Genomic DNA, 19,365 nt, shown 5'->3' on the forward strand with positions numbered 1-19,365 from the left:
AAAAGGGAAGGAGGCGAAAAGGTGGACGACTGGTTAGCACGTCCGCCTCACAGTTCTGAGGACCCGGGTTCAAATCCGGCCTCGCCTGTGTGGAGTTGGCATGTTCTCCCCGGGTTTTTTCCAGGTTCACCGGTTTTCCTCCCACATCCCAAAAATATGCATGGTAGGTTAATTGAAGAGTCTAAATTGCCTGTAGGTGTGAATGTGAGTGCGAATGGTTGTTTGTTTATGTGCCTTGCGATTGGCTGGCGACCAGTTCAGGGTGTACCCCGCCTCTCGCCCGAAGATACCTGGGATAGGCTCCAGCATGCCCATGACCCTATAGGATAAGCGGTACGGAAAATGAATGGATGAATGAAGTGAATGAATAAGTAAATGCAATACAATAAATGCAAAAGAACATTATAGTAATAGATCCAATACAGAAAACAATGCAATAAAAATAGGTTATTAGAAAAAAATGATTGTAAAAATTAACAAAATAAACAATTGCTTAATAAAACAAATACTTAAAGGAGACATCATAAATGTGCATAAAAACCATGTATGATACAGCTTTTGATAAAAAGGTGAATCGGTAATAAACATTACAACTGATACCTGAGCAGTTCGGTACAAAACGAACAAATACAAAAATAAATGACTACTACAAATTACCGTAATTTCTCGTGTATAATGCGCATTGTTTTCCTCCAAAAATTGTCAAAAGTCAATAGTGCGCATTATACATAGGCATAGGGCCAAATGGGAAAACCTTTCAAATTTTATAAATGTATGCCGCCATCTAGAGGTTATGAAAAAGCTGTACACTTTCATTCCAAAATTCCACCGCCACCTAGAGGTTATGCAAAAGGTGTACACTTTCATTCTAATATGCCACTGCCACCTAGTGGTTATAAAAAAGGTGTAGCCTACACTTTCATTCCAATATGACAAGGGTACGTATGACTGCATAAATGTACTGTTGTGCAAATTTGTATTTTTATTTTTTTCTTTAAATATGACTGATGACTGAACAACCACCATCATTAATTTCTTTATGGTTATGTTTTGTTTAATGATAATGCTTTTCGGAAATGTTTGACCGTTTAATTTGTATCCCATTAAAATAAAATTAAATGTATTTTGCCTGGTCCTTCATGTTTCTTACAAATTCTGCCTCGGTAATCAAATTTATGAGCACAATTGTGTGTTTTCTAATTTACTAAATAAAAGTAGGGCTGCGAATTTCAAAATAAGAGCAAGTAAATTAAAAAAAGTACTGTGTGTTCAAATAAAATGCTTAAAAATAATAATGCGAAAAAAACTAACAAAATACAGATGATACTTCATGTTTTGATGATATGGGTAGAAGCAAAATCATGCATTGCTAAAGTTATACATAGGTAAAAGGGTTTTCCAGAATTTTGAGGTCAACTTGGGTGGTGCGTATTATACCTGGGTGCGCATTATACACGAGAAATTACGGTAATCATTGATGAATAAATAGAAAAGTTTAATTAATGCATGCAATATGAAAAAAACAACATAAATTTGAAATAGGTTATTACAGAAAAAATAAATAAATAAAGAGTAGAGGAGGTTGTTTGCCCAGTGAAGAGCAGCAGGATACGGGACTTTATTTAAGGAAGTCCTCCGAGAGAGCCGGTGACCTTCTTCTCATGGAGGAGCGAGCTTGTGTACGCTGCGCTAGCTCGCTCTCCTTCGCTCTTTCTCATCTCGGGCTCTCTTTCTCAATCTATCCATTTCCTCTTCTCTTCTCCTGCTTATCTGTCACTTTCTACCTGCATATTTCTCTATTGCGGTACAGTACAACTGAGTTTCCATCCCCCCCACCCCCACCCCCCTCCACTGGCCTGTTTTTATGCACAGCTTCGTTGTATTTGACTCTGCTGTCTTCTCTGGGGTCCCGAGGGCTGCGTCCAGGTTAAACTCTTAATTGCCTCGGCGGTGGATGATTTTAGGCGCGGGGTGCTTTTAGGGGTGTTGTCTTTTTAACTGCGTTGCATTGTTTCAAAGAGCTGAGAGAGAGTAAATACCATTTATATACATGGGAGATGATCAGTCTACACATCTCCCAACTAAGCTGGCCAAATAATACACACATATTGATCTACCTAGTCACCCATCCATCTGCCTTGACATACCTGCCAGCCCACAGAAACTCACATACCCTACCATGCTACCTACCTAGCATCCAGTCAACCACCAACCTACCCATCTACCCACCTTACAGTCATGGACAAAAATAGTGACACGACTGTATTGTCTAATAAATATATATATATATATATATATATATATATATATATATATATAGATATATATAAATATATATAGATAGATAGAGTATTGAGTATAGTTTTCTTTCAACATAAAATATCCCATAATAAAAAATTTAAAAAAAAATTTCAGACAGTTGTGAAAATGTAAACATTTAAAGATAATAGGTACATAAGTATTCACACCCTTGGCTTAATATTTTGTCGAAGCACCTTTGGCAGCAATCACCGCCTCAAGTCTTCTTGGGTATGTCTCTACAAGCTTGGCACACCTGTTTTGGGGCATTTTCTCCCATTCTTCTCTGCAGATCCTCTCAAGGTTAGTCAGGTTGGATGGGCAGTGTCAGTGGACAGCCATTTTTAGGTCTTTCCAGAGATGGATTCCAGAATTGGATTGGAAATGGATTCCTTGAATCCAGAGATTGAATTCAAGTCCGGGCTCTGGCTGGGCCACTCAAGGACATTCAGAGGCTGCTCCTGAAGCCACTCCTTTGTTATCTTGGCTGTGTGCTTTGGGTCATTGTCATGTTGGAAGGTGAATCGACGCCCTAGTCTGAGTCACAGCCAACTCTGGAGCAAGTTCTCTTAAATAATTTCTCTATATTTGGCAGCTGTCTTCTTACCCTCTATGCGGACTAGTCGCCCAGTTCCTGCAGCAGAAAAACAGCCCCACAGCAGGATGCTGCCACCACTGTGCTTCACAGTAGGGATGGTGTTAGCCAAGTGATGAGCAGTGCCTCTTCTTCTCCAGATATGACACTTGCAATTCAGGGCCAAGCACGGACGCACACACACATACACATACAGCAGGGTCATCTCGACATTACATATTTAACTGGATGGCATGTGTTCCTCCCGCAATGGCTTTCTCACGCCAACACACTAATGAGGTCTGTAGGAGGTAAACATACTGCACTCAATGTTGCGCAAATGGTGCTGGCTGGGGTCCCTCACTCTTCCACAGGTGCAAAAACAAGGGAACCACTTTAGAAACTGGACGAAAGGGTCGCGGAAATGTTCCTCGTTCACGGGTCACTGTCTATTATCCTGAACACCATCCACCTGTAAAACTTTCAGAAGGGCCCCCTGGAAATGTAGAAAAAAAATAGCCCCCCAACACCAGTTTTACCAGTCACAACGAAATTGAGAGAACATGTCTATCATGGGGGTTCTGACCAGAACAAAGAGGTCAGAGCATATTACTCCAATTCTAAAGTCTTTACCGTGGTTTACAGTCAGCTTTAGAATTGATTTTAAAGTTCTGCTACTGGTCTATAAATCACTAAATGGTTTAGGTCCTGAATACATGAAAGAAATGCTAATGGAATATAAACCCAGTAGGGCTCTGAGATCGACAGACGCAGGTCAACTAGTGGAACACAGAGTCCAAAGCAAACATGGTGAAACACCATTTAGCTATTATGCTCCACACAAATGAAATAAGTTGCCAATAAAAGTGACATCAGCCCCAAGTGTGAATGGTTTTAAGTCCAAGTTAAAAACAAATTTTTTCTCATGCTTTTTAGAGCATTTCCACTTTTAAATGATATTTCTTGCTCTGTGCGCTGTTTTAATTGCACTTTTATTTTATTTGTTTTGTTTTAAATGTTTATAAGATGTTGTTTTTCTTTGTCTTTAAATAAATACATAAATACATTTGCTTGCATTGCTTATCATCAGAATCATCTTTATTTGCCAAGTATGTCCAAAAAACACACAAGGAATTTGTCTCCGGTAGTTGGAGCAGCTCTAGTACGACAACAGACAGTCAATTGACAGAGGACATTTTTGAGAGACAATGTCATTGACAAAAACAGTCACTGAGCAATAAAGGGTTGCTAGTTATCTGGTAATGTCGGTACAAATGTATTTATTTATTTTTGACAATTGTGCAAAAAGATGCAGAGTCCTCTAGCACTTAGAGCAGTTTGAATGACTAATATAGCAATAGTCCGGCGGAAAGACCATTGTGCAAAGGGCGCCGAGAGTTCAAGGAATGTATGCAGTTTAAAGTGACTAGTAGTGCGATAATCTGGGACAATGTTGATTGTGCAAATGTTGCAGATACTCCTCAATCAGTGTGCAAATGGGGCAGATGCTAATCTGGCATGAGTGGCCAGTATTGGTCAACAACAGATATGCAAATAGTGCAGCCTGGCGAGACTACTACAGTGAGTGCACGAGTAATGTATAATTGGCCCGACAGAAATGTGACAACAAACTCAAGACAAAAAAATTGGCAGCATGTTGCAATGGAATTGTTGGTTAGCTGTTTAAGAAGTTGATTGCAAGAGGGAATAAGCTGTTGGAATGTCTGCTAGTTCTAGTTGGCATTGATCGGTAGCGCCTACCTGAGCGAAGGCGCTGGAAGAGCCGGTGACCGGGATGTGGAGGGTTCGAGAGGATTTTGCACGCTCTTGTCTTAGTTCTGACAGCGTGCAAGTCCTCAAGAGTGGGTAGAGGGGTACCGACAATCTATTCAGCAGTTTTGATTGTCCGTTGCAGTCGGAGTTTGTCCTTTTTTGTAGCACCACCAAACCAGACTGTGATGGAAGAACACAGGACTGATTCGATGACTGCTGTGTAGAACTGCCTCAGCAGCTCCTGTGGCCGGCCGTGCTTTCCCAGAAGCCGCAGGAAGTACATCCTCTGCTGGGTCTTTTTGAGGACGGAGTTGATGTTGATGGCCCACTTCAGGTCGTGAGAGACTGTAATTCCCAGGAACTTGAAGGTCTCGACGTTGACACAGGGCAGCTGGACAGCGTGAGGGACAGCTGTGGCGAAGGATGCCTCCTGAAGTCCACGATCATCTCTACAGTCTTGAGCGTGTTCAGCTCTAGGTTGTGTCGGCCACACCACAGCTCCAGCCGCTCCACTTCCTGTCGATATGCAGACTCGTCACCGTCCTTGATGAGGCAGATGACAGTGGTGTCATCTGCAAACTTCAGGAGTTTGACAGCCGGGTGCGTTGAGGTGCAGTCGTTCATGTAGAGAGAGAAGAGCAGCGGAGAGAGGACATAACCTTTGGGCGCCCCAGTGCTGATGCTGCGTGTGGATGAGGTGGTCTCCCCCTGCCTTACCTGCTGTGTCCTGCCCGTCAGGAAGCTGTAAATCCACTGGCAGAAGGCAGGCGAGACGCTGAGCTGGAGAAGCTTGGTGGAAAGGAGTTCAGGAATGATGGGGTTTAACGCTGAGCTGAAGTCCACGAACAGGATCCTCGCATGGGTCCCTGCACTGTCGAGGTGTTCTAGGATGAAGTGCAGTCCCATGTTGACTGCATCATCCGCAGACCTGTTCGCTCGGTAGGCAAATGAAAGGATGCATGAAAAGTCTAAAAGATCCCGACCCGAAATTGAACAGGAAGTTGTCCATTTTTGTTTAAAAAGCAAACATTTTGTGCTCGTACTTACTCGCATTACTTGGGCTCGTAATTTGACAAAATGTGTCTCAATCGGAAGCAAGTATCCAAGTCAAATCGACAATGCAAAAATTTGAAGATTCTCGGAAAGTTTAAAAATTAGTCCCTGACAGCAGTTTCACCGATCGACATAAAGTTGTAAGTCGACCCTTTTGGTTTGGGGCCAGCTAAATTTGGCGAGTATCAGGGTCTGTACTTTAAGGACTTCTAATGGCTCAGAAGCAGGTACCCCATACAGATGGGCAACATTAAAATGCAAAGCCAATTTGCCGATGTCAAATGTGGGCAGAGCATTGCGTCAAAGCTGGATGATCATTTTGAAAACTCTCTCAGAAGGGCCTCCGAAAGTTTCACCAGTTGCCATGAAATTGGGTGGACATGTCTATTATACCAGGATGCAAGAAAAGTCTCAAGGACCCATGCCCAAAATTAAACTGTCTGCTATTTTTGTTAGAAGCAGATATTTTGGGTTCGTACTTTGACAAAGTACAAGGGGAGTTGCAGAAATGTGCCAGTATCAAAATCAGATCTCCTAGACCAGGGGTGTCCAACTCATTTTTGTCTCGGGCCGCATTGAAGTTATGATTTCCCTCAGAGGGCCGTTAGAACAGTGAAATGTTTAATCACCAAATCATATTGTTACCATTACACAACAAATTGAGGGATAACTAGTTTTGAAATCAAAAGACAAGGATAATAGTTTGTTCAAGTATTGTTTAAGTTACTGGAGAAGAAGGGTTTGGAAAAATGAAAGAAAAATGCAATATCTCAACATTATTTTTTATTATGACAATTTGAAATTTGGGTACACATTTTTAGCAACAATCATGGAACTTGATGAGCATGATTTGCTTTCGCGGGCCACATAAAATGATGTGGCAGGCCAGATCTGGCCCCCGGGCCTTGAGTTTGACACCTATGTCCTACACAGATCGGCAATGGTAAATTGCAAAGATTTTTTGCTTACGCCGTCTAATGTGGCCAAGTTGCAGAAATGTGCCAGTATCAAAATCAGATCTCCTAGACCAGGGGTGTCCAACTCATTTATGTCTCAGGCCGCATTGAAGTTATGATTTCCCTCAGAGGGCCGTTAGAACAGTGAAATGTTTAATCACCAAATCATATTGTTACCATTACACAACAAATTGAGGGATAACTAGTTTTGAAATCAAAATACAAGGATAATAGTTTGTTCAAGTATTGTTTAAGTTACTGGAGAAGAAGGGTTTGGAAAAATGAAAGAAAAATGCAATATCTCAACATTATTGTTTATTATGACAATTTGAAATTTGGGTACACATTTTAGCAACAATCATGGAACTTGATGAGCATGATTTGCTTTCGCGGGCCACATAAAATTATGTGGCAGGCCGGATCTGGCCCCCGGGCCTTGAGTTTGACACCTATGTCCTACACAGATCGGCAATGCTAAATTGCAAAGATTTTTGCTTACGCCGTCTAATGTGGCCAAGCATGGCATCAAATTTTGACGATCATTTTGAGTATTTGGTGTGAAAATGGGGGTGTGAAGCTCATCTATCACGCTTGCAGTTTTAATTTCCGTGTTGTCATTGCATGACCCACTATCTTCTAAGCAGCCAAAAAAAGACTTGTCAACAACGACAATGACTTTCTTTGCTCTCACTGTAAATGGATTAGGGCAGCAAAAGTAGGGGGGTGCGGATCAGTTGACATCACTGTTAAAACTCTCTGTGCTCGACGGGCCAACCGGGGCTGTGCGCCTTCCTTTGGGGGATGATCTAAGTGTTTATTCCGCAGCAGGGCTGAGGCAGACGCCGAGTCAGACCGAGGGCCCCAGCACGTCCAGCCGGTACCGACGGACGCCCGCGTGGTTTGCGGCCACCCCGGCTTGCACACCCTGACGCAAAGCGTGTACCCGGGCTGCGACCCGCCAAACCTTGGCCAGAGCGTGGAGCAGCTGCTGCATTTGATGAGTCATCTCCACGCCAAGGTGAGTCACGGTAATTGATTGTTTGTCTTGACGTCTTACCTTCCTGCGTAGTTTGAATAAGCGGCGGAACAACTTATGCAATCATGCAGTTGACGGCACACTTAACCTCAACTTTTCCCACAGGGAGTGTCTGTGCTGGAGCTGCACTCTGATTGTCTGCACACGGCTGCTGAGTGCATCGAGGGTGTCGAGCCAGAGACGACGAGCTGCCCACAAGCAAACACTGCGGAAAACCCAGTTGTAATCGGCAGTAGTGACAATTGCGGATATGGCGGCCACGAAGACTGGAGCGTGTCTGTAGTACACCCTGGGGAGCATGGCCTCGGCCCCCCCGAGGATTGGGTGTGTCTTGCTTTTAAGAGGGCAGAGGGAAGCAAACAGCCCGACACTGCACAGAACTTGAGTTTGTGTGGAAGGCAAGAAGGGGGGAGCACCCTGCTTGTGGGAAGGCTTCAACAACTAGCAGGATGGGATGAGCAGGAAACTGATAGAGGAGGAGAGGGACGGGAGGCCACAGAGGGAGAGGACTTATCTGGCAAGGAAGTAAACAGAGTATCTCAGAGCACAGAGGAGGAGAGCAGTGGAGGTTTAGTCATGGGCCAGTCACTGTCGCCTGACGCTCCAGTCCAGGAGTCTCACCAAGATGGCAAGGCTTTGACTCACAGCCCGGACCTTTGTTACGGTCCCACCTTAACCGAGGAGGAAGCCCAGAACGCGGCTTTAGTGCACAAAGACCTCCCACCTCCGGGTGGAAGTGATGATGTAACCCTAGAATCAGATGTTCCGCCTCCCGGAGAGGGGGACCCACTGCCAGATGTAAACAGCTCGGAACAAAACCAGGAAACAGCTAGTCGGGATCATACGTCAGAGTGGCAGCAAGACCTTGATCAGCAGACCGCATGTTCTGAGTTAAATTTGATGGAGGATGCTGACATCGCTTTACCATCTGGAGAGGAAACGCCAGAGAAGACAGAGTGCTCACAGACAGTCAAATCTGACGTTGATCCAGATTCGGGCCAAACCCATGGCCTGTCCAGCGACGACGACGGCAGTTTCCAGTCGGTCGGAAGTTGCACGACAGACATATTCCACCTCACCGAGGAAAGTACCCCCTTGGAAGAGCAGCAGTCGACTGAGGATTTCAATGTGGAGGAAGAAGACCGCATGACGCAAGACCAAAGCGGCACATGTTCGCGGACTTCGGTGGAACCCGCTGCCAGTTCAGAGGAAACCGCCACCGGTTTGGAGCCCAGCTTCCACACGGAGGAGCATCCTGAGGCACCCGAGGAGCCAGGTGCTTTAGAACCTTATGAAAGTGACCTGTCACAAGGCAGAGATGCTTCAGCAAGGATGGTGGAAGACGGAAATCCCAACAGCGCTGACCTGAATAAAGGTATGTGTTAGATGCAGTCACCACTAAGGTCATGGTGATGGAAGGGACAGAGCGATTTGAATCAGCCATAAGATATCAAAGAAAAATGTAATGCACCATTTTATTATATTGCAACATGTTCCTTAGACACGGTTCCTACGCAAGTATGGAAAAGTATGTAATTTGATTTCGTAAATTTCCAGGTCTGGAAAAGTATGGAAAATGGAAACAATTGTATGGAAAAATATTCATGATTCCAAGACTCTTGCAACAGCTCTATTTGATAAGACAAAAAAATTAATCATACCAGGCATAGCTTTAAAAAAAAAAAGAAAATCGATCTGTGTCTTTTTTAGGCACTTGGAATGTCTGTGTAAAAGCACTAAGTGTTATACTAGGGTCTTGGTGAATACTCAATTCTGATTGGCTCAGAAAATTCTATCACTGTACATTATCAACTTATAATGTACACCCTACGAACGTCTCAAGCGTTAACATGGTAAGATTTAAATGTACTCGCAGTTGAGCAGCAATAAATCAATGGGGAGAAAACGTACAAATAAAAATAAGTGATTAAAACGCCTGGCACAAAAACAGACAAATACGAACTGAACACTTCACCGTTGCTGTTTTGAATGATGCCCTGCGACAATTTTATGCCGCCGTCCAGTCAACAAAGATCAACAGAATATACAGCGTTGCCATTCGAGAGCTTGTATTAACATTCACATATAAATTTTATATTGTTAATCTAAGTTTATTTGCCTAAGGTTGTGTTCACACTGCAGGTCAATTTTGATGTATTTTTTATTTATTTTTTGCCCAATGTGACGTATCTGACTTTTTCATGTCAATGTGAACAGTACAATTCCGATTTAAAAATTTTTTTTTTTTCAAATACGACCCATACGTTCATATATATATATGGATATAAATATATAAATCGGATATGTGTCAAATGTCAGTCCAGTATGGATGAGCAAGGTCCTCTCATTCGACCTATAAGTCATCAAAATGTGACAAATGTGACAATTAGAAAAAACACAGTAATCCAAGGGCGGACGAAGGAGCAGAAAACAGTCAGTGGCCAAAAGAAGATACTTTGCAACTGATAAATATAAGAAAATGTTGGCTGGCTCCAGTTGCACAAAATCCTTTAAATTGCCACAAATGCGTCATGACAAGACCTACCCAAGGGGCCATATTTACTTCCATCAACACGGTGCCTCGTGTTTGTGCGCATGCGCGACATGGTGTTCTGTTTTGTGCGTATGCGTGTGATGTCATACTCGTTTCGTCCAGAGTAGATGCCGCATCTATTTTTGAAATGTGAAGGACTACATTAAAAGAATGGATTTAAAAAAATAATAAATATCTGAATTGGGCATCATGCCCTCCAGTGTGAACATAGCCCAAGTCATATTTTACCTACTGTCACAATATTAATAAAAAATACCTGTGTGCTTGCTAAAAACTATGCTTTTCTTTATGTATGTGTAGATTTTCAATCATCCAGGTCATGGACGCAAAGGTTCAATCAGAAGCAACTGGACTCATTTTTTAAATGTTTTTTTCTTGTTTTATGAAAAATTTCCAAAATGACTGAGGCAATCATGCTATTAGGCTAACGATAAATATCATCTATTTACTCAAATGTATTGAATTATTTACGGTATATTGATATTGAATGGGCAGCATGGTGACCGACTGGTTAGAGCGTCAGTCTCACAGTTCTGAGGACCCGGGTTCAATCCCCGGCCCCGCCTGTGTGGAGTTTGCATGTTCTCCCTGTGCCTGCGTGGGTTTTCTCCGGGCACTCCGGTTTCCTCCCACATCCCAAAAAAATGCATTAATTGGAGACTCTAAATTGCCCGTAGGTGTGAATGTGAGTGCGCATGGTTGTTTGTTTGTATGTGCCCTGCGATTGGCTGGCAACCAGTTCAGGGTGTACCCCGCCTCCTGCCCGATGACAGCTGGGATAGGCTCCAGCACGCCCGCGACCCTAGTGAGGAGAAGCGGCTCAGAAAATGGATGGATGGATGGATGATATTGAATGATCACCCATCCCTAGTTAGAAGTGTTTGTTTCAGACAATTTACTGTAATTATGACTTTTGCGTTAGCATTTGTTAGTGACAGACTACAGCCCATTGTAAAAATATGTGGTCATATGACTAAAGAAGGCACACTTGTTACCGCCGTATTTGGTGTTTTCCATTTGATAGTTTTTGATAGTGCAAGACTATGAAGTGTTCCGACTTGCGTACAAATTTGGGTTATGGCGTAGGAACGAAACACACTCATAAACCGGGAACCCCTAACTGTAGTTTCTAATTTATTCTGGCCCTTGGAGGATTTACACACTGGCGTTGCCGTCACGACTGCCGTCTGTTTCGTATAAGCATGCATCAGCAGTCAATGAATATATAGCCAACTACCGCTCAAGAAATGGCTTAACAGAAACCCAAGTCGCAGTGAGAGGAGTAACTGAGTGAAATGAATTGAGCTGATTTTTACATTTCAGTTTAAATAAAAAGAATAATTCTAATATTACTGCAATTATTAATGCCTTATATCACATTAATTAAAAGTTTTTGATACCACTCTCATATGGGATAAATGTAAATGCATTCAGATGTGTGTAATGAAGCGTCTGGAGCCAAAAACTTGATGGTGGTTTGTAATGACATTTTCACATAAATTTTCCTTAAACACATTGCAGTCGCCCCAAAGCCAAAGTTCAGCTTTCAGGAATCAAAGCAGGGCTCTACAGTCTCTTTTGCACTGCTGGCCGCATGCTGTAAAAAATTAGGTGTTGGCTCAAAATAAATAAATAAAATTAGAAAAGATGTAACTATTTCCACTGTTATTTTGAAGGTATTTAAATTCAGCTAGTGTTGAGTACATGCCACAAGACTTATCCAGCCAAGTAGAGATAACTTTACAAATTACCTTGTTTTCAGTTGAACAATTGTCTAATGTTTTACAGTGTGGGGAGTGATATGCGATGCGCTGACGGTGTGAACAGTTTCCCTGAGAGTCAGAATTTATAAAGCTGGCGACATATAAGACCAAAGTTGAGTGCTGCCACCCTAACAAAAGTACAACAAAACATGTAACTACAGTATACAGTTACTGTTTTACATGAGAAGCAGATAGTATGAATTCCATGTCGGCCTTGTAAAATTCGTCTTCCTTGCTGAGTTGGAGATCCGACTTCAGGAAGAGGCAGTTTTTAAAAAGTGGAGGGGACGGATCGATATCATTATGAAACTGAGTGGGTACCAGTGCTATCTGCGTCCGAGTCGGCCGCTCCTCCTCGCCTGACAGCGGACGGCCACACGCACGGCCATTAATAATAATGAGACTACGCTATCTCTTCACCGCGATCTCTCTTCAGAACAATAGAGCAGGTGGAGAAGATTGACGAAAGTAGTGAAAAAGTGCTTTCTACCACCATATTTTATATAGTGAGACTGTATTAGAGGGAGCATTGGAACAGGCACTCATGCAAGTGCCACCAGATGTATTTTTGTCGTATGTGTGTTCATTTTGGTCGTGTTCTCGAGCCCTGAATAAAACAAAGACGCTTTGGGGGGTCACATGAAAAAAACCCTTTGTATAAAATGAAGACATAGATCACAGCAACAAAGTTATTTTTCACCCCAGGCTGCTCCAACTCCATTATGTGTGTGTGTGTGTGTGCGTGCCTGCACATGCGTGCAGTATTTGTGTACCGGTATGGAGCCAGGATGAAAATGTCTCACTTATTGATTCCTGCATGCTTCCGCTTTGTCATCACACCCACTCTGATGTGTGTGTGTGTGTCTTTGTGTGTGTGTGTGCATGTGTGCGCGCATCTGTGCGTGTGTGTATCTGTGTGTGTGCCTGTGTGTGTGTGTGCGTGGTCTCCAGCGGTGAAGGTGATCATGTTGGAACACCCCGGGACCACCTGTGCCGCAGAGGAAAGAGATGAGACCAACTCTTCCATGGTAAGTCCCCACAGTGGAGTTGTGCCTGGTTGTTATCCTTATTATTATTATCATTGGTGGTGTATGGTGATTATTAGCATCATAAACAATGCAAGGCCCAGGGGCCACATCCAGCCCGCCAGGTAATTTTTATGTGTCAATTATTTGTGTCAATTTCTGTGATTCTTGCTAAAATATTTACCAGCATTTCAAAATCCATCCATTCAAAATCCATCCATTGTCCATTGCCGGTTATCCTCACAAGGCTCGCAGGAGTGGTGGAGCCTATCCCAGCTATCATCGGGCAGGAGGCAGGGTACACCCTGAACTGGTTGCCAGCCAATCGCCGGGCACATATGAACAAACAACTATTCGCACTCACATTCACAACTACGGGCAATTTAGAGTCTTCAATTAACCTACCATGCATGTTTTTGGGATGTGGGAGGAAACCGGAGTGCCCGGAGAAAACCCACACAGGCACGGGGAAAACATGCAAACTCCACACACGTTTGGGAAATGAGGACACTAATTGTTTAAGCTTTGTAGGTGGAATTCTTTCCCATTCTTGCTTGATGTACAGCTTCAGCTGTTCAACAGTCCGGTGTCTCCGTTGTCGTATTTTACTGTTCACAAAGAGGTGAACCTCGCCCCATCTTTGCTTGTGAATGACCGAGCAATTCAGGGAAGCTCCTTTTATACCCAATCATGGCACCCACCTGTTCCCAATTAGCCTGTTCACCTGTGGGATTTTCCAAACAGGTGTTTGATGAGCATTCCTAAACTTTTTCAGTCTTTTTTCCCACCTGTCCCAGCTTTTTTGGAATGTGTTGCAGCCATAAAATTCAAAGTTAATGATTATTTGCTAAAAACAATCAAGTTTATCAGTTTGAACATTAAATATCTTGTCTTTGTAGTGTATTCAATTAAATATAGGTAGAACATCCATCCATCCATCCATTTTCTGAGCTGCTTCTCCTCACTAGGGTCGCGGGCGTGCTGGAGCCTATCCCAGCTATCATCGGGCAGGAGGCGGGGTACACCCTGAACTGGTTGCCAGCCAATCGCAGGGCACATACAAACAAACAACCATTCGCACTCACATTCACACCTATGGGCAATTTAGAGTCTCCAATTCATGTATGTTTTTGGGATGTGGGAGGAAACCGGAGTGCCCGGAAAAAACCCACGCAGGCACGGGGAGAACATGCAAACTCCACACAGGTTGGGCCGGGGATTGAACCCTTTCCTCAGAACTGTGAGGCTGACGCTCTAACCAGTCGGCCACTGTGGCAGGATTTGTCGGTTAGCTGTTTAAGAAGTTGATTGCAAGAGGGGAGAAGCTGTTGGAATGTCTGCTAGTTCTAGTTGGCATTGATCGGTAGCGCCTACCTGAGGGAAGGAGCTGGAAGAGCCGGTGACCGGGATGTGGAGGGTCAGAGAGGATTTTGCACGCTCTTGTATAAGTTCTGGCAGCGTGCAAGTCCTCTACGGGGGTACTGAAAATCTTTTCAGCAGTTTTGATTGTCCGTTGCAGTCGGAATTTTTCCTTTTTTGTAGCAGCACCAAACCAGACTGTGATGGAAGAACACAGGACTGATTTGATGACTCCTGTGTAGAACTGCCTCAGCAGCTCCCATGGCAGGCCGTGCTTCCTCAGAAGCCACAGGAAGTACATCCTCTGCTGGGGCTTTTTGAGGATGGAGTTGATGTTGACCGCCCAGTTCAGGTCCTGAGAGACTGTAATTCCCAGGAACTTGAAGGTCTCGACGGTTCACACAAGGCAGCTGGACAGCGTGAAGGGCAGCTGTTGCGAAGGATGCCTCCTGAAGTCCACGATCATCTCTTTAGTCTTTAGCGTGTTCAGCTCCAGGTTGTGTCGGCCGCACCACATCTCCAGCCGTTTCACATCCTGTCGATATGCAGACTCGTCACCGTCTTTGATGACAGTAGTGTCATCTGCAAACTTCAGGAGTTTTACAGCCGGGTGCGTTGAGGTGCAGTCGTTTGTGAAGAGCAGTGGAGAGTGGACACAACCTTGGGGTGCCCTAGTGCTGATGCTGCGTGTGGATGAGGTGGTCTCCCCCAGCCTCACCTGCTGTGTCCTGCCCGTCAGGAAGCTGTAAATCCACTGGCAGATGGCAGGCGAGACGCTGAGTTGGAGAAGCTTGGAGGAAAGGAGTTCAGGGATGATGTTGTTGAACGCTGAGCTGAAGTCCACGAACAGGATCCGCACGTAGGTCCCTGCACTGTCGAGGTGTTCTAGGCTGAAGTGCAGTCCCATGTTGACTGCATCATCTGCAGAACTGTTCGCTCGGTAGGCAAACTGCAGGGGGTCCAGCAGGGGACCTGTGACACTTTTGAGGTGGTCCAGCACGAGACTTTCAAAGGACTTCATGACCACATATGTCAAGGCGACAGGCCTGTAGTCATTGCAGGTTTCTTGGTGACTGGAATGATGGTGGAGCGTTTGAAAAAGGATGGTACTTCGCACAGTTCCAGAGATCTGTTGAAGATCTGTATGAAGACTGGAGTGAGCTGGTCCGCGCAGACTTTGAGGCAGGATGGGGACACTGGAGTTCAGTTTAAACTTGGAATTTTTAGTTCTTACCATTTCTTGTAACCAGCTAGCATTTTAGGATGCAACATCACAGTAGGTCCGTGTCGTGGCTATTCGTTGACGAGCTTAGACCAGACTAACTCAACTAAAATGAAAATGAAGACACCTTGATAAGAAATACAAATATTAACTTAATAAAAAGTTTTGACAAAATTTGCCAGTCGCAATAATTCTTTTTCACCAACAGTACTTGACTTATAATGTAGCCGCTTGCAGACATAATGCTGGTACACTGGTGATGTCTCACAGTGCTGAAATCACTGAGCAAAACTTTTCTTTGACAAGCAAGCACCCTGAACGAAGTCACGTTATAGTTGTACACATACTCATCACCTTTGTATAAACTGGCCACAAATCTGACAGTAGTCATAATTTATAGAAACCTTAGCTCCAATTACGCCACCTTTGCTCACGTTGATGACGTAACCACATTGTGCTGATCAGTCTCCTCCGTTGAGCTTCACAATTTAACTTTTTCGTGCCATTAACAGGCAGCTACTGTATATACCAAAAGTTTGGATCATTCGTTTTGGGGTCTTACTATCATCGTGAAGCAGAATTCACCTAGCGTTGCCTTGTTTGCCCTCTACTCACAATCCCCCAGAGCCTCATCTCTGTGATGTGGGTGAAATAAAAGTGAGGATGAGGATTTTGTTAGGTGGGTCCTGCGTGGCCTTGATTGCTCAGGCACATTTTGGCGACAGTGACCGCAAGCATCGCTATTTAATCACCATTACCTTTCAAAATAAATGGCTTGAAGAGTATTTGATTTTGAAAAAATGCACTGGAAGACTGTAACTTCCATTAACAACACAGGCCAAACTTTGCTCCTCCCCGATATACAACACTTGTCTCTCAGTTGAAATACATCTCTTCAATGTACTTTGACACCAATTACCACCTTCCAGTGTTTTTATTCTTTGTGCCATCTTGTGGCATGAGGGTGTTACATAAAGCACACAAAAATGGGAATAGGTGAGTTTTTCATTGAATAGCCGAGGATAGGTTTCACAGATAAAAACATGATTAGGTGAATTTGTGAATAGGGAACCACGAATAGGTGAGGGCTCACTGTATATTCAGCCCTCTGTTCCCACCATCGTAAATATTGAAAAGATTTTATATTTTCAATTGTCGATGTCCATTCAAAGAAAAGTCACGCTTAATAGGAAATTGTTGCCGTTCAGCAGCATATTATTCTGCTGCATCAAACTGAACTTTGGTGATTTTGTCTTTGGCAGCCACGGTCGTGCAGGCAGGGGTAAATGTCACTTAGCAAGTCAGGAGGAAATCTTGTGAAAGACGACGAGAGTAATGAGGCAGAATTTGCTTACATGCACTTTGAGGTGCCAGCGACAGATTTGTAGCCCCCAGGACATATTTTCCTTTTGACTCAGGCATTCATTTTTGATCTTGTGCGTTTTTAAAGTGAACTTTTACATGGAGTTTAAACTGTGCAACAGGATCTCTCCTGCTTTAGTTTATATATGCACAAGCACATGGAGGCCATCTTCTCACCAAAATGTTGCTGACTGACAGATTCCTAGGCAGCCGAAAGCCTGAGCGGCTTTCCGCATATTCAAGGCTTGCGGTTTCACATTGGTGTTTTTTTTTTTTTTTTTTTTTTCCCCCGAAAGCCAGATGTTTCCTCTCCACGCTTATAAGCGGCACTTGCCAACAGAGGGCAGTCTTGCCTCGTAAGCCCTTCACTCGCTTCATGCTGTTTGGTCCTGTTGAAATGTGCTATATTTTCACTGAGGCTGTACACACTGCAGTAGGGGGCTAGAGTGTTGGCTGAGTTGCATTATTTCACAGTGAAGGCGCAGTGGAACAAGCGTGCTGTTTTTTTCCCCCCTACACATTATGTCACAACGCTGTCAATCGATCAAAGCAGCCGGAGCGATATGACAAAAATGTGCACGCAATTAGACGGCAGATCATTTAATTGTACTTGCGTACACGGTCCGATCATCTCTGTTGTAATTTATTATACAGTAACATGTTGCTGGAGCAACACATTGAATTACAGTCGCGTGCTATGTTGAAATATGCAAATTGCATCGCGCAACAGCATCTCATGAAACTTAAACGAGTGTGAGCATATCGAACCGCTACATAAAACCGTAAAAATCATTGTGACAAATAAGTGTGGCAGCTGTTAATTTTTTTTGTACCTCTAGCCTGTATTAACTGATGAAACAACATTCTGCCAAATCAACAGCTTCAAATTTTATCGGTTTATCTCCTTAACCAAGGTACATCAGAGTAGTAGTTTTTTTTTCTAATGTTTTTTATTGGTAAAAATTCTAGGTTCATGGGGTTTAGTTGGGGCAGCCTGGGACGTCCTTTATTTGCCGATGATGTCGTGCTGATCCACATCAAGGGTACTCGGATACAACTCTTAAAGAGCCTATGAATTCATTTCCGTGATTTGTTTCTAAATACATTAAATATGTGTGAAGATAAGTACTGAAAATGTGCAAAGACTGAGAACAATTTAGTACGGAATTTTGGAGATGTACACCATTTTCACCATTTCAGTTGTCCGGATTTTTTGGCCGGGGTTAAATACAAGCCCAAGTACGCACTCAGGCTTTTTGGCATTTGTTGGCTGTCTCCCAGTATATAAGTATTGAACGTCGTCATTCAATCAATGGTTATTTGGCACAATTGTCAACCAAGAATTGTCAGTTCTTTAGTAATAACCTGGCTCCTTATTACCACTGCAGCATGCAGTTAACCATCAAGTTATGCCTACAACCCGAAAAAAATGCATCTTCCCTGAATTGTTGTCTTTTTGTTATTTGGGCTACTACGTCTATGATGTGGGGACCCATGCGCGGCGCACAAAGCTGACGATGGCATACTGTACGGCCCCAACGCTGGTTACGTTTGTTAGCCCGCAAGCTAACGAGTTAGTGAGCTAACGAGCTAGTGAGATCACTCAACTGGCGGCAGGGTCGGCTAATGCGTGACCAATTTAGTTCCCCTTGTGTTCCTACTGAAAAAAAAGGGTACAGAAGGTTCCCTGACGATTATTTAATTCCTTCTCACACCCAGGGTCTTCTAGCAGGAACTCTTGACTCCCAGGAACTCTCGAAGGGGCGGCCTGTGCTGAAAAACGCTGATTGGTTGACATCTGTAGTGTTTGTAGTTATTCGTTAACTTTATGCATGTACAGAGCCGCCATTACTGATGTATGCAGCTGTATGCAAGGCTCAAAAGAGGATTTTACATTTTCTGCTGAGCTGCGCGTGGCAGACTAGGCTCTAGAAACTGTGCTCGCCGAGTTTCCGGACAGCTCGCCTCCTGTTCGTGGAGCGGTCTGTTTCGTCGCCACCTTGCAGTGAGCTCTGCGGCCGAGGCGGCGAGGTCCTTGACCGGCCGTCTCGGTTCTGCTAAGGAGTTGACCGGTTAGCTGGAGATGTGCCCAAGCGGGCGTGTGCGTCTGTCTCGGCCAGCTGAAGGAGCCAAACGCCGACGCGAGGGTGGCCGAGCGGGGAGCTTCCAATGGTCCAATCTAGTCAGTCCCTGAGGAAAAGAATAAATAAAAAAACCTTCCCACGCACGAGCTCCTGCAGAAAATGCCGCATTTGCCATAGTCCAAGACAAGGAAATGAAGCCTGCCTTTTTGTCGATGTTTGTATGTGCACAAATAAACATTTGCAATGTACAATATACAGTCCCCTCCAAAAGTACTGGAACGGCAAGGTCAGACATTTGTTCTTGTT

At 43.9% G+C, this 19,365-nt stretch overlaps 1 protein-coding gene across 14 annotated transcripts in view; it reads left to right on the plus strand.

The window, feature by feature from the left end:
• The window catches only part of LOC133474115 (A-kinase anchor protein 13), a 226,047-nt gene that overhangs the window by 68,492 nt on the left and 138,190 nt on the right, over positions 1-19,365 (plus strand). For 13 of the 14 annotated variants that reach the window (XR_009787354.1, XR_009787353.1, XM_061765461.1 and 10 more), the window contains exons 7-9: positions 7,480-7,672; positions 7,796-9,065; positions 12,959-13,035. Coding sequence is in view for 12 of the 14 variants with exons in the window: in XM_061765461.1 (XP_061621445.1) it covers positions 7,480-7,672; positions 7,796-9,065; positions 12,959-13,035 (1,540 nt within the window). In the remaining 2 variants the exon portion in view is untranslated. The remainder of the gene's footprint in view (positions 1-7,479; positions 7,673-7,795; positions 9,066-12,958; positions 13,036-19,365) is intronic. The other variant, XM_061765453.1, reaches the window with a different exon arrangement.

The sequence above is a fragment of the Phyllopteryx taeniolatus genome, chromosome 2 (assembly GCF_024500385.1).
Source record: "Phyllopteryx taeniolatus isolate TA_2022b chromosome 2, UOR_Ptae_1.2, whole genome shotgun sequence".
In the NCBI taxonomy this organism is placed as follows: domain Eukaryota; kingdom Metazoa; phylum Chordata; class Actinopteri; order Syngnathiformes; family Syngnathidae; genus Phyllopteryx; species Phyllopteryx taeniolatus.